Source organism: Bacillus rossius, chromosome 1 (assembly GCF_032445375.1).
Source record: "Bacillus rossius redtenbacheri isolate Brsri chromosome 1, Brsri_v3, whole genome shotgun sequence".
NCBI lineage: Eukaryota > Metazoa > Arthropoda > Insecta > Phasmatodea > Bacillidae > Bacillus > Bacillus rossius.
Window position 1 is genome coordinate 137184238 of NC_086330.1, and position 14970 is coordinate 137199207.

The 14970-nt window shown below is 39.6% G+C and overlaps 2 protein-coding genes across 2 annotated transcripts in view; one reads left to right on the plus strand and one right to left on the minus strand.

Annotated features, from left to right (window-relative positions):
• The window catches only part of LOC134546197 (microtubule-associated protein futsch-like), an 843281-nt gene that overhangs the window by 388063 nt on the left and 440248 nt on the right, over nt 1–14970 (minus strand). The window lies entirely within an intron of this gene.
• LOC134546199 (angiopoietin-4) overlaps nt 11737–14970 on the plus strand; it is a 386489-nt gene continuing 383255 nt past the window's right edge. The window contains exon 1 of the mRNA XM_063388805.1: nt 11737–12125. Within this exon, the coding sequence (XP_063244875.1) occupies nt 11884–12125 (242 nt within the window). The 5' untranslated portion in view covers nt 11737–11883. The remainder of the gene's footprint in view (nt 12126–14970) is intronic.

Genomic DNA, 14970 nt, shown 5'->3' on the forward strand with positions numbered 1-14970 from the left:
TTTTCGGAGAGATGTGACGCTGTGTTTCACGTGAAACAGGTTTTAAACCCAGGACCTCAAGATACACCTCTAGAAGTTATCAACTGTCTGGGCTATGGACATTGTAGTGTGAATATGATGAGAGACGATACAGTTCTCCCTGCAACACCTGAAGAGGTTTTCGCACATGCATTCAACCTACCAGCTATTCGGTCACCACCAGCATCTGCATGTGGCCAGACTTCGCCAGTACAGACATCAACTGCCTGTACCCAGATGGGTGCTACATCGCCAGCACCTACTACATCAGTAGCAGTCCAGCCTAAACGCCGGCGTCAGCTTCGCCTTCCTACATCTCGCAAGAGTCGAACCCGAGATCTCAGTCATCTAGGTCCGATCAGTGAAGACACCACTCAAGTATGTTCCACAGAAAACACTAGTGATGAAAGAACTGTTGAGATTGCCCGTGTAGCTGTACGTTCATTACTTCTGGAACTATTGAGCAAAGTATAATGTTATTTATATCAATTTTTTCTTTAATATGAATTTCAGAGTTTATTATACTCTATGTAACTTGTAGTTATGCTTAATATTTAGGTATTGGGTCTCGAGTTAATGTTGCCTTTGTCACTATGATGTGTAGTGTGTGAATATTATGTGATTTTATTACTCGTTATTTACTTCTTTTAAATCATCGATTGTTCTTACCCCTTGCTGTTTGTAATAAGATTTAAATAAATATGTGTTTAACATTTACGTTGTTTGCTTTAATTTCAAAACATTTAATTGCCGCTATTATTGAATTGTAACTATAAGTTATTAGTCTCCTCAGCTAGAGTGATTGCTTTAATACATAAATTCTAACACTACCTTCGAGATGTCTTCCGCCACTACGAGAAGAGAGAGAGGCTCTACACAACACCAATATTTTATAAATACTCTATCATATTTAATAAACATACATTAATAAATAATAATAATATGGCTACAGGTTCCAAACTTATCTCGACTGGTTACACATTGCATAACACTTGTAGGTTTTTAAATTCAAACTTGGCACCATCCGGCGACAATACCTTGAATTAAAGATGGCCGACAGTGGTGCCATCCGGTAGCGACTTTATGAATTAAAGATGGCGATGGTGGCGCACTCCGGCGGTAACTTTAAGAATTAAAGATGGCGATGGTGGCACACTCTGGTAGCAACACTAGGAACTAAAGATGGCGATGGTGGCGTCATCTGGTATCGATTGTATGAACTAAAATATGGCGACGGTGGCGCCATCTACCAGCCAACTTGAGAACCAAGATGGCGGCGCCTCTGGCAACTAATTTTTGAATTTGGCGCGCGATACTAGCGACATCTACCAGCCAACTTGAGAACCAAGATGGCGGCGCCTCTGGCAACTAATTTTTTAATTTGGCGCGCGATACTAGCGACATCTACCAGCCAACTTGAGAACCAAGATGGCGGCGCCTCTGGCAACTAATTTTTGAATTTGGCGCGCGATACTAGCGACATCTACCAGCCAACTTGAGAACCAAGATGGCGGCGCCTCTGGCAACTAATTTTTGAATTTGGCGCCATCTGGTAGTCTGTGCTGGAATTAAAGATGGCGGCTGTATAATAATTTTAATTTCAAATGTGGCGCCTTAGGTATGCATTAAGGAAGGCAAAAACACCCTCCCCCATTTATCATAAACTTGCCGTCAGTACGTAGCATATATAGATTATTTATTCCACCATATTCCAATTGGTCTCGTGGTCTAGTGGTCAAGGCGTCCGCCTCGTAACCACGACATCCTGGACGTTTTCACGTCCCATGGATCGAATCCCAGCCTCGGCACTGAAAATATTTTAGTTAAAATAAAATAATACCTGCTGCTACCTGGTGGCGACCAACAGAACTATATGACGTCACACAAGATGGCGGCCTCCAGCAGCCGAAACAAGATGGCGACCAGGAAAAATCAAGATGGCGGCCTCCAGCAGACGAAACAAGATGGCGGCCAGAAGAAATCAAGATGGCAGCCTCCAGCAGACGAAACAAGATGGCGGCCAGAAGAAATCAAGATGGCGGCCTCCAGCAGACGACACAGAATCATGACGTCACGATTCGAAGTTGGTGGAAATTTCTAGAAATACAAAATGGCGGATTTGCGAATTTGCGATTTGCGGATTTGCGGATCTCCGGATTTGCGGATTTGCGGATTTGCGAATTTGCGGATTTGCGGATTAGCCACTGGATTAGCGGATTAGCCACTGGATTAGCGCATAAAAAACTTAATTTGCACATAAAAAACCATAAAAAATGCGTAAAAAACCATAAAAAATGGGATAATCCCCGGATTACCCCGCTCCCCCCTCGCCTATGTTCCAGAGTCGGCACGCTCTCCCTACTCACCCTATTCAGAGACGGCTTGTGTCGGTTAAAACTCACGAGCCGCGCGGACCCCCTGTGAATCCTACTGATTTGCGCCCTTCGGCGGTCATGTGTGCGTGATTATATGATAATATTGTGTGAAGCTTTTTTTCAGGTTATTATTGCGTCATATTGGTTATACGCCCAAAACATTGGCGGAAGTGAAAACAGTTTAATATGATAACGGAATGACGTCACAAACTGTCGTGATTTATCTGCCACTTCCTTTGCTGGCGTAATCTCAATCCCTCTAAACTTCTAAACAGTTGAGAGCTTACAGCTCTTGTGAACTTCGATTTGTTGAAAATGGATCTTCAACTGTGGTTAATTAGGTTAGTTACATTTAAAACACTATGAAATGAAGTGAACGGTTGGTTGAGTTAATTTAGGGAAATTTAATGCCATTTGACATTCTTTTTTTTTTCATGCTAAAGAGTATCTGCACATTTTCTTATTAAATCAGGATGAAAATTTTCCCAGCACAAACCATATTTTATTTAAATACATGTCAATGGAATTTCCCGTTGCTCAAGCGTAACGTTATAATTCATTTTTAAATCTTACTTACACAACTCGTTACACACACAACTTCCACTTCCACCTCACCCAACAAGAGAATATAAGTGACGGGGATTAGAAAAACTAACATGATTCCGTGGCAAATACTCCTTTACTCGTTGTGATTGGCCTGTTACCAGTGACGTCAACACTAAAAGCAACGTTGCCACACTTCCAAAGGGACTTATTGCTAACCTGACAATGTTGAATCCGATACCCACTACAGTAGTTAAAAGAGTAGGCATTTTAACGCTCTAAAGGAATGAAACTATCTAGATAAATTTTTCCGACAGACCCAGGAGAAGCCACGTCGTTATTGCTCGAGGTGGCTCGCGGAGGTTCGACCTTTCCCGCTAAATGTCGGCGAATGATCGGACCTAAGAGGCTTGTGGATCGACGCATGACAAGTCTCAGTACGGCTGGTCCACAGGCGCAAAGGTTCAAGTTCATCTCCAATGACTTGGTTTTGAACGAGACGTAAAAACCAAGAATAATAAATAACCCTTTAAAAGCGGATAACCTACAGTTCACATGGATGAAATCTAAAACCACAACCCGAACCATTCCAAAGTTTACCGAAGTAAAATGTTAGGTTAGGTTCGGTCAGTGTAGTAAATAATAGTTTTTTTTTCTTCTTCTGGAAGTGCATGTTAGGTAAGGTTAGGGTATCGTAACTAAGATGAAATAATGGTTAGGTTAGGGTTATTTAAAATACCCTATGACCATAACATATATAAACATTTGAAATATGGTGCTTTTTACACGAGCAATCGGCAAACTTCGGAGAACTTCGGAACTGTTTGGGTGTGGTTGTCATCCCTGTGAACTGTAGGCGTCCCTTGCATAGCACTGGCCATCAAATTTCCTTCACAACGACCAGTAATAATAGGTATGTTTCCTCGTGTAGGGACAAGAATCAGCATTATTCGTGATGAACCTGACTTAGGAAGCATACACAATATGCATTCTTGTTATGTTTAATTTTGTGAAAAATTCTTTAGGAACGATGATGGTGAAATCCAGAAGAAACCAAGATTGGAATGCACATTCAATCCACGAAACCAGTTTCCCCGCAGGATTGCGCGCACTTTAGCACCTTTCGGGACCGAGGCACTCACGAAGACAGTCGTTAAACCGGTACCTTGTTGCAAAAGGTAAGTGCGCTTTCTACTAAATAGACCAGGGTCGAAAACAGCCCCAGTCAAGGAGTTCGAACTGCATGTAAATAACATGTGGTTAGAAATCGAAAGTCCCACTAGTTTGAACGTACCTACTTGCCGACTCAATAAATTAACCAATAAAGTTGGTAATTTTTAGGCAAGCAATCAGCTTGAAGTAAATAGAACACTTTGACTTTTAAACCTTTACTACGTGAACATTTATAACACCATTTGGAACACAGCGGTGCATTTTTTTTAGTTGATTTCCTTAAAAAACAGTATAAAACAATGCGTGCCTTTGTAAATAAATTAGAAGTACTAATCTATTTTTTTCATATGTTGCCATACACATTGTTTACCTATGAGGTAATGAACGACATCTTACTGAAATAGATGATTTCTTACAAATTGCGTAAGTTCAAGTTTTACAACAAAGAGAATATGTTTAACAAGGCGGTACAAATTTTAAAGAATTGAAAAAATCTGAGAGTTTAAGAATTAAAAAAATTAGAAATAAATTTTAATTTTTAACAATACTCAGTTTATAAATCATAATTTGTCATTGTAAGAGATTATTTCACCTGATTAGAAATAATAACATGTAAGGGTTACTGTCATGTCCCGAAGTTCTGACGCCATCAGAGACATCTCTGGAAGAATGATGATGATGAAGGAGAGGAGATTAGGTACGGGGCAGATCAAGATCGTATTCGGCGAGATTCTGGATCTCTGGATCTTCGCACTCATCGGTTAAGTATTACCTCAGTCTGTTAAGTCATAAGATGTACCCAGATACTACTCACATGTCTATTAGATTCCTTAAACACAGATTAAAAACAGATTCGGTCTTACTCTCTCTAGCTTCTAACCGGAGACCCTCAATGTGTGCGACCCGAGTGCAGTGCATCATGAATATCGGGTATTCAACCCACTGTACTCGTTGTATCCGACACTATATCATTAACGTGCAACTATCGTTTCTCTACTCTCACTGCTAACATAACTCTGCTCTCATCCGCGGCTTGTGCACCAGTCCACGTGACCTCGACTCCTCCACTCGGGCCAGCGCGACTCCACACGAGGGAACCGCTGACGAGCGCGGCGGCTGCCAGAGGAGCGACGAACTCAGAGCTGACGATGCGAGTACACACACTCTCGCACGCCCAGACTAATGTTAAGCAAACAAGCTTATAAAACCATCTGAAATACTTATCCGTGTATTTTAAAGCATAAATTAATTCTGTTTTCATGCGCCTACAGTGTACCATTGTGTATCATTGGTTTTTGCTATCCTGTTCTTCCTAGCATTGCTGTCGAGACTGTGGCGCATAGACAATTATTTGAACGAAGTTATAAATTTAAACATCGTTTTGAATAATTTCTACAGAGACTTCTTGGCTTGCATGGCGGCATAGCGTCATAGTTTGACGAAGCTGATAGGTTCGGATTTTGCAGTGATAAAGTAGCGAGCAGTGGCTTAGTGGCCGCCGACGAGTCTCAAGGTTAAATGTAGTATTTTTTTGTGTCAAAATACGAATAATTAGACCGATAGGAAGGCATAACTTCAGTGACTACGTCTTGGTGTTGGGTAAGCCGTTTTACTGCACATCATTCGGTGATTATCTACCAATATAATTGACGTTACCGCACTTTTAGCTACTGAGATTGGTTGGAATAGTTGTTTCATGTTTTAATATTGTGATCAAGACTAGGATTGACAGGCGGCAGAAAAAAAAATTCTGATCGCGAGTTAATAACCGATAAATGTTATAACACAGTAAAACTTCCTAGGTAGCAAGCTTATTTTCAGAGGTCTTGAGAACTAAATTTTCAAGTGCTTTGCTGATACTGAACTAGCACAGCATACTAAAAACGTTTTCCATGGGAGGTTAATGTTGTGTCATATGTACATTTAATAAAAATTCCTGAATTTTAGTGTTAATATACAATTTTGAAAATTAAAAAAAAAAATCTCCTATGTGCCGTATGATTAAAGGCTCGAATAGACAAATTAGTGAAATTTTTATTAATGTTAAATGTTCAAATGCTTTTTATCTAGTATATTAAAGTGTGTTATGTTTACAAGTGAACATTTGACATTGCATTTGGGATAGGAGTATTTGTTTACACTTAGATAAAAAGATCAAATGTTATTTTACGTGTTAGATGTTTATTTAATATTAATGGCAGAGATATTTATTTTTGTTTTAACATCTTAAGTAATTACAGTCATTTTTATTCAAAATAAACAGAGCTTCCTCCTCGAGGATCGTTTTCACAAAAATTTTAAGATTATTTTATTTGTTTATGCTAGTTAAATTATTCTATTAATTTGTGACCAATACATTTTTTTGTTATAACTTTAATTTTTATTTTAAACACGTCTTACTTTAGATATTTGTTCCAGCTTTAACTTTATTTGCTATCATAAGTTTTCTCATAATTTTATTCCATGTTAATATAACACTTAGTAACAATAAGATTTAATATTAGGTTCTCTTATAAATACAGGGTTAAGTTTGACAAAAACGTATTGAACTTCTCGTGATATTTTGATATTCATAAAATGGCTGCTGGGAGAAATCCTCAAGAATTTCTCTGATGCAAAATATTAAGCATAAAAATAAAACACTTGCATCTTGATGTTGACACCTGTCCCTATACGGGGGAGGGGGGCGTTAGGAATCATTACTTCTATTACTTTCGTAACCGCCTGTCTCAGGTTATTGATCTTAGACATTGACAATAATTACCCCCCCCCCCCAGTCCTGCGGGAAGCAACCCGGGGCACACCAAGCGTGATTACCGCTCGCAGAGGGTCGACGCCTTATTTCACACCTACCTCGTTCCGCCTCCTTATAAATCAACGCATTTCCACGTCAATAAGGATCGTTCCAACTGCCCACGAACACAGCGGCGGCCCGGAGGTGCGGAGCTCGCCAATCACGACCTCCCGCTGGCATATCACGGTCTGTCAAGCCCACACCACGCCGTCCGCTGTTGGTCACGCGTGCTATACATCCTCTCCTCGTGATAGCACATCCATGGTCTGTCTCACGCTTATAGAAGTACACAGCACATGGCGCCTACCGTTGCAATATTGATACTACCCGGCTTGTTAGCATCAAAGTTATTATATTGATAATCATAATAAATTTACTATATTTTTTTTCAATTTTATTATTTGCTGATTTTAAAATGGTGTATTTTGTATGCATTCTGAAATAAAAAAATACACCAATTATTATTTCGTAGGAGAAACTATATGTAGCAGTAGGTCACTGTTGGTAACAAGACATTTAATTATGTACTATGGTAAAACAGGGGTAAAATTTAATATTACACGATATAAAAAATATTTAATGGCAAGAGACAGTTTGAATCCAAAATTGCGTCTTTCAATTACGCATTTTTTAAAGTAAGAATTGAAAATGATCAGATGTGTCTCTTGATGAAATACTTCAATTAAACGTATTTCCAAATTTCTCATACCAAATTATTTCTTTAAAAATACACTTTTATTTATTTTTAATTTTTCTTATTACATTACAAAGTTGTATATAAAACTTGTTTCACTTTGGGTATATCTGGCACAAGATCAAACATAAACAAGGACAGCAGATATCGTGTAGTGGAAAGAGCGAAAAAGAGAGTCAATTCTCATTAAAAAGCATACTGCAAACAAGGATGAGACAAACTGTAGGTCACGGAACTATCGGGGTGCCCGGCTACTGTAGGTATATCCCACTGACGTACAACCTGCACCTTTCCTCGTTAACGGTAGCATCAGCCAGGGTTCCAGTACCACTACGGTACAACACACTGAACAAATTAAACTCATTTAAATGAAGCAGAAAATAGCGGGCAATAACTAACGCCATATCAACTGCTGAAAAAAATTTTCAATAAAAAAAGATGCTTAAAATTGAAATACCAACAGTGACTCCCATATTAGTGATATGTTGGCTCACACTGCACTCTCTCAGAGGGATGGGAACACCGAATCATCTCATTTGTTAACTGAAGAATTAGTATGATGGCAAGAGACTACAGCTGGCGACTGAGCAGTGGGTACCGCATGGCAGTGAAGGCCTCCTGTTATCTTATTTATTTAACTGTTATGCCGAAAGCATCATGCAAGTGCCTTGCTGCGTAGGCTAACTAGACAACGGAATCATAATCTGTGGAAGAAACACAAACTTAGATACGCAGATGATACTATTCCGATGGCAGAAAATGGAAAAAGAAACACTAAGACATCTTGAACGGAAGATCAAGGAAGAAAGCGAAAAGCTGGCAAGCAGAACAATGTTACAAAAACAAAATCATAGGGACCACATCCCTCCCCCTTTTTCCAAAAAAAATAAGATGTCAGTGAAATGGAAGCAGTCCTCAAATTCATCTTCTGCAACTCAAAATTACTCTAGAAGTGGCCAAGAAATCAAAAGGCGCTTGCTTTCGGAACGAGGGCTATGGCAAACTCAAAAGCAAGGATGTAAAATTATTAAATAATATCCATGTGATGAGGGCTATGGTGTTGACGGTAGCCTATTAACATATTCTGTGAGAACTGGTCACAGAAGGCAGAAAGCCGCAGAATTGGAGCATTTTAAATGTGGTGTTGGAGAAACATTTAAGAGTTTCATGGACTGGGAACAGTTAAGATCAACGAATGTTACAGGAAATAAATTCAATTAAGCCTGCTCTCTGGAAGCATAAACACTACAAGCGAAATGTTATATGTTATGTTGGATGTGTAATAAGGAGAAAGGTCTCGTTAGTGACGCATCTAGTACCAGAAAGATGGACGGCAAGATAATAATGGAACGGTAGAAGACGCAATAGTCCGATGTTTGTGGTACAGGTAATGTGACAGGAATGCCAGGTTGAGCATGGTCATGAGGCCATGCAGAGCCGGACACACCTGAAAAGATGCGCAACAGCGCGCATCTGGCGAGTTTCGCGAGATTCACAGAAACAATTCACCTTTTCACGCCGAAATTTTAGTAAAATTATCGTAAAAATGGACCTACTCAAAATGCATCAAATGCACACTCCCTAAAAAAAATGGGTATGTGGTCAACACGCGCAATAGAAGTGAAAAGTCACTCTTAAATAAACCACTTGAAAAAAAAAACTGCTTTCGTTTTCAAAGTAATGAGCAGCTATATGGACCACGATAACACAACTATTTTCTAATTAAAAATTGGTTGTCTGTAAAGTTGGTTTACGGACGATAATTTAACGTGACAACGTCATAACAAAACATTGATGAAATGATTTCATACTTTTATGAATAAAATTGAATCATTTTTATTTTAATAATAAAAGAATAAATACTTGAAATTATACTAGTAATCTGATTTTTAAAATGCAAGGATAATTAACCTTTATTGCCGAAATTGTCGTTGTAATAAGCAATGAAAACCACATCACTTTTCACTTCACTTTATAAACAGTCGACGAAACAGTTCACGTGTAGATGACTTGTAATTAATTTTAAAAACTGGCATTTAGCTATAAAGTTTAAATAGAATTATGAACAAGTTTTCATATAAATAAACTGTAATGAAATAGCTATCATCGATTATATGAATCACCATAGTTTTTTTTAGTCAATTGTAACATAACCTATTATTACTGCACTCGCCGAGAGATGCTACTTTTTTTTGATAATAAAAGAATAAATACTTGAAATTATACTAGTAATCAGGTTTATTTTCTTACGTACATTTGACGTAGAAACACATTTATAAACAAAGTTTTAAGTTTTCACTTCTGTCTGTGCGGCGCAAGCGTACAATGAGCGTAACGGAACAATGTGCGTAACGGGACACTTTTTCGTGCGTGCACCCGGCATTCATCGATTTATTAGACGTTGTCACGTCAAAAATATTATATAATTCAATAAAACAATAAAAAAAATTGGTTGTCTGTAAAGTCGGTTTACGGACGATAGTTTAACGTGACAACGTCATAACAAAACATTGATGAAATGATTTCATACTTTTATGAATAAAATTGAATAATTTTTATTTTAATAATAAAAGAATAAATACTTGAAATTATAATAGTAATCTGATTTTTAAAATGCAAGGTTAATTAACCTTTATTGCCGAAATTGTTGTTGTAATAAGCAATGAAAACCACATAACTTTTTACTTCACTTTATAAACAGTCGACGAAACAGTTCACGTGTAGATGACTTGTAATTAATTTTAAAAACTGGCATTTAGCTATAAAGCCGGCGTTTATCGATTTATTAGACGATGTCACGTCAAAATAATAAAGTACACTGTAACATAATAAATACCGCCCAACATGTCAAGGGAATGTGCAGCTGTGAGACAGACTGTGTGTGTTTGTCAGCAGGAAGTGGGTGTCGCAGTCGAGTTAAACTAATATATTTTCTTTTAGGTTTGGTACACATGTATTTATATTCTGTCTCAGCAGTAAACTGTTATTTAAAATAGTATGCATATTAATTACGCGACAAGACTTGTTTCATTCAAAAAGTACAAAACATACTGAAAATCATTCTAACACTATCGAAAAGTTTACACATTACCTAATGTTCACAATTAGGATTATATTTAATTGACATTTTAAGAGGAAACTGCTTGCAGTTTTCAGCATAACGATATAGGCAATAACGTAATATTGCTCTACTAACGCTTGCCCGAGTGAGGAGTGGGGCGCTCTTGTTCCCCCTCCCTTTCACCGCCATCTAGCACCCTACTCCTAAAATTTGCACTTTTGGTTGCAATCTGGCGTGTCATCGCATACCAGTTGTGGAGGATTTCTATTGTAAAAATTACGCATTGCATAGCCGTTTGGTTGTGAATATGGTAGCACACTTAAAAAGCTGCATATAAAAAAATGGCCCTCGTATTTACCAGACAAGATAAGGCACAGGTGAAGATTAATTACGTTAAAGCATTCTGAACTAGTTCTTACAAAAATTGAAAATGTTTACAGAACAGTAGTAAGTGTTTTTTGACTAAAAAACAAAGTGAATGGGAAAATACGTATTTATGTTATTAAAGCACGTCATTATCGTGAATCACGGAGTAAACAATGTACTGAATGTTTGAATGAAAATAAAGAAATGGAATATATAACATTTCTAAACATCAAGGTAATTTGAGACGTAATAAACATGAGGTATTCTAAAAACATTTTTTAATCGGAAGGTTAACTAATAAATAGCTGAACGTTCATAACTGACCGTAATAACAAATAAAAATTTTCTTCCTAGTAAACAGATGATTGCTACATCTGTACTCGATAAAACGACGAAATTAATATATTTATTATATCCCGGATTTTTCGCTGTTAGACCCATTGCGAACAGTGCGTCATCGAGACGTGTGGCGACTACAACCAAGACCTTCCGCAGGACGGAAGACGTAAGCAGTCACGGATCGCGGCGACCGCAAGGTGAGAATAAACACGTTCGTCGCGATACGAGCCGGACCGGGTGGAAGGGAGACCAGCAGACCGCCGGAGCCCCCTCCCCCCCAGAAAGAACCCCTCCTTCCCCACCCAAACATTGCAAGAGGCCGGCGAGCCAGTGAAAGTTTGCCGACGCTACACAGTCTGTCCCGGCAGCCAGACAACACACACACTCACACTACCAACCTCGCGGCGGGCACATCTACGAGAGCTTCAGACAGCGCGTCTTTTCCCCGAAGCCGACGAGAGGCAACTGCTCGCTCGCGTGTGCGCGGCCGTCAACTGTCTCAGCTGTGCGCGCGGGTGTCATGAGGGGCAGAGGGCTCCTGCAGGTGCTGGTGGCGGCCGCAGTGCTCGGACTGGGGGCGGTACGGGGGGCGGGGAGTGCGGGTCCGCGCGTCACCAGGACCAGCTCCGTGCCGCAGGCGGGGTACGCGGTGCCGCCCCCGGCGCCGGTGGCGGCGGCGGCCAGGCCCGCCAGCAACACGAGCGCCGCCAGGAACTCGTCCCAGGGCCTTCCCGCCAACTCCAGGTCCAACATCAGGAACAGGTAGGCACGTCTACGACATATACTTTGGTAGACATGGGAGTGAACCTGCCTTATGTCACCCTAAACCGGCTCTCACCAAGACCCTGCTATACATAACCTGTCACCTTCTATTCCCAGCACCAAATAGTGAATTAATCCTCGGAGACTTTAGTAAAAAAACGAACGCTGAAACTTCCCGCGTTTCTAACACAGCCAAGACGCGAGCACATCCAGATCAACAGGTATTGGCAGTGCGCGAGAAAGTGCGTATGGACCACGTAATGAAAATAAAACCTAAACCGCGAACGAACCCACAGTGGTCGCCGGCAGGTGAAAAAACAGATGCAGCGATTCATTCAGTGGATTAAGAACAAAATTAAATATAAAAAAACACACCATGCAAAGAACGTTAACTGAATAAAACACAGTTTAGCGTGTTGTTTCATGACACTGCAGTTTGTACAAAACACGACAAAGTAGTGCACAGGATAACTGTGCCAGGGGTTCCGCTCCGAAAACTGAGTTGAGAGATGAACACGAGCCAGACACGATCACTCACCGCGCGTCCAGAGAGCAGATGCGCGCCAAAAAGCCTCTTGCCTAGTCGGATCACGGAGGCGGCGCGCGCACCACTAACACGGTTCCCGCGCTGTTGCCAGCACGGTCCAAGTCGGTCTCGTCCAGGGTCAAGGAGACTCGCTCAGACTCGCTCAGCCTCCCTCGTCCATCGCCGGCCCGTTCTGGCCGCCCAGACCGGTGATAAGGCCCACATTTCCTTGCATTCCAGGCTCGCAATCGGACTTATAACTCAAGGATGCGCAGGGGAATATGTTCTTATAAAACGACAAACCGTCTTAAATTTACCTACATTGAATACTACCAAATAAAAAGTATTTAGGTACATACTTATAATGGCGTTTAAATTTAAAATTGAAGGGTCCTAAACACAAATAATTTTAATTTATCAGGTGGAAATTATTGTTTGTGGTGCATACTCTCGAAGAACAAAACGTACACTATTAAACGCAAAACTGAGTGTTCAATACAGTTCGATTTCAAAGATAAAATGGTGCTACTTTGTATAATTAATGTTGTTTCCATCACTAAATGAACTCAAGTATTCATATTATAGATATATTACAAAATTAAAGTAAATGATTTTTTGTGACAACATATAAAATTGTCTAACTGGTCGTAGTTAAATTGTGTGCTATATTCTAGGAATAGGCTGTCGAACACGTTTCCAAATTTTCGAAGTATGTACCGCCCGATGTAATAAAACTGTATTTTAATATCAATAAAAATAAAACTTAAGGTAAGACTAACAGAAAAAAACAAAAAAAAAAACTTTTTTTTAGAGTAGAGTATAATTCGTAAAAACGTATCAAATTAAGCTCTTTCAAAGGCTTACATCGCAGTGAAATATCACCGGCTTGCATAAAACCGATTAAATGTGTGTGTGTGTATATATATATAAAGTAGGTAACATAAAGAGCTAGTTTATTATCAGCGTCGCGCTGACGTACTCCAGCGTCCGCTACGAAGGCAGCATTGTTATTTGAATAGGAACATGCTAAAAGGGCCTCAGTCCAAGCAACTCCGTTTTGAGGAAAACGAATAAATATGTCTCTAAGCAACCCTTTTAGCGTACGTTAAGAATTTCCCTAGCTAATATTAGCTAACCCGCGCGTGTGACTCGATCCTTTTAGCTTAGATAGTTAAAGCTACCCTATAACATGCTATTTTCATGCTTAACTCACTTTGCCATTTTTTGAAACTGACGCCTTCTTAGCATGTGCCGATTCATTTGTCAGATTACTTGCCGAACTGCTTCAAACTTACGTCCTACGTGTGTGCAAACATGACATAAGTCTGCAACGATTTACGTCAATATACTCGGGTTGACTAGTTATACGCTCGGAATCATCACACGCCATTTTAGAATTCTGGCCTTGATGAGCATGTATGTACAGAAAGAGATATTCAGAAAACGATATTGCAGAAGTAAAATTTTGTGCGTTGCAAAAATTTATGATATTCAGAAAATTAATTTCAAGTGAATGACCTAAACTCAATAAAAATACTGATACGAAAAATGAAAATATAATAACTCAAACATGGAGTGTGAGGCCGAGTGTAAAATTGTAAGATTAGAATGCATAGTATTATAGGAAGAAGTCGATAAAAATTTATAGAATCGGTTATGTGTTAAATAATGAAAATAACATTATGTACTGTACAACCTAAAATCCGAACAAAAATTGCAAACATTGGACAACACACTCTCCTCACGGCCGCTTCGCGCCTCAGAAGAGGCAATTACGAGATGATATAAAGGGCTGGAGTTAATCAGAAGCTGTATGCATTTGTGAAACGACAGAACACAAGAGTGGGGGGAAACGGGAATGCCCGGAAAAAAATACAGCGCCTAACAGAAACGTCCACCACGTTTCCCACATCACGGAAAAAAGGCAGTTAGGACCCATCGGGGATCGAACCTGGATCTCCGGTGCGCCCATCATACCAACATTTTCTATAATCACGACGCCACAGTTAAAACTACCAGTCCAGATGCAGGAGTGCACTTGATAAATCAGCCTCACTAATCGGAATATTAACAACACGGCGGTATAGTCGTTTGCACGAAAGTTTCTTTGCCAAAGTATTAAAGATTCTATTACCATCGGGTGGAAGGGGGCTAATAATACGAACATCAAATCGTGCACTTTCACCACATCACGCTTACCGTAAGAAACATTTGCGTTACCTCCCGTTTATGTTCCAGCTCAAAACTATTTTGGCCCAAAAGTACACTTTAAAATTCCAACATTTCATCGCTACAATGCAAGCAAGATAAATGTAAAAT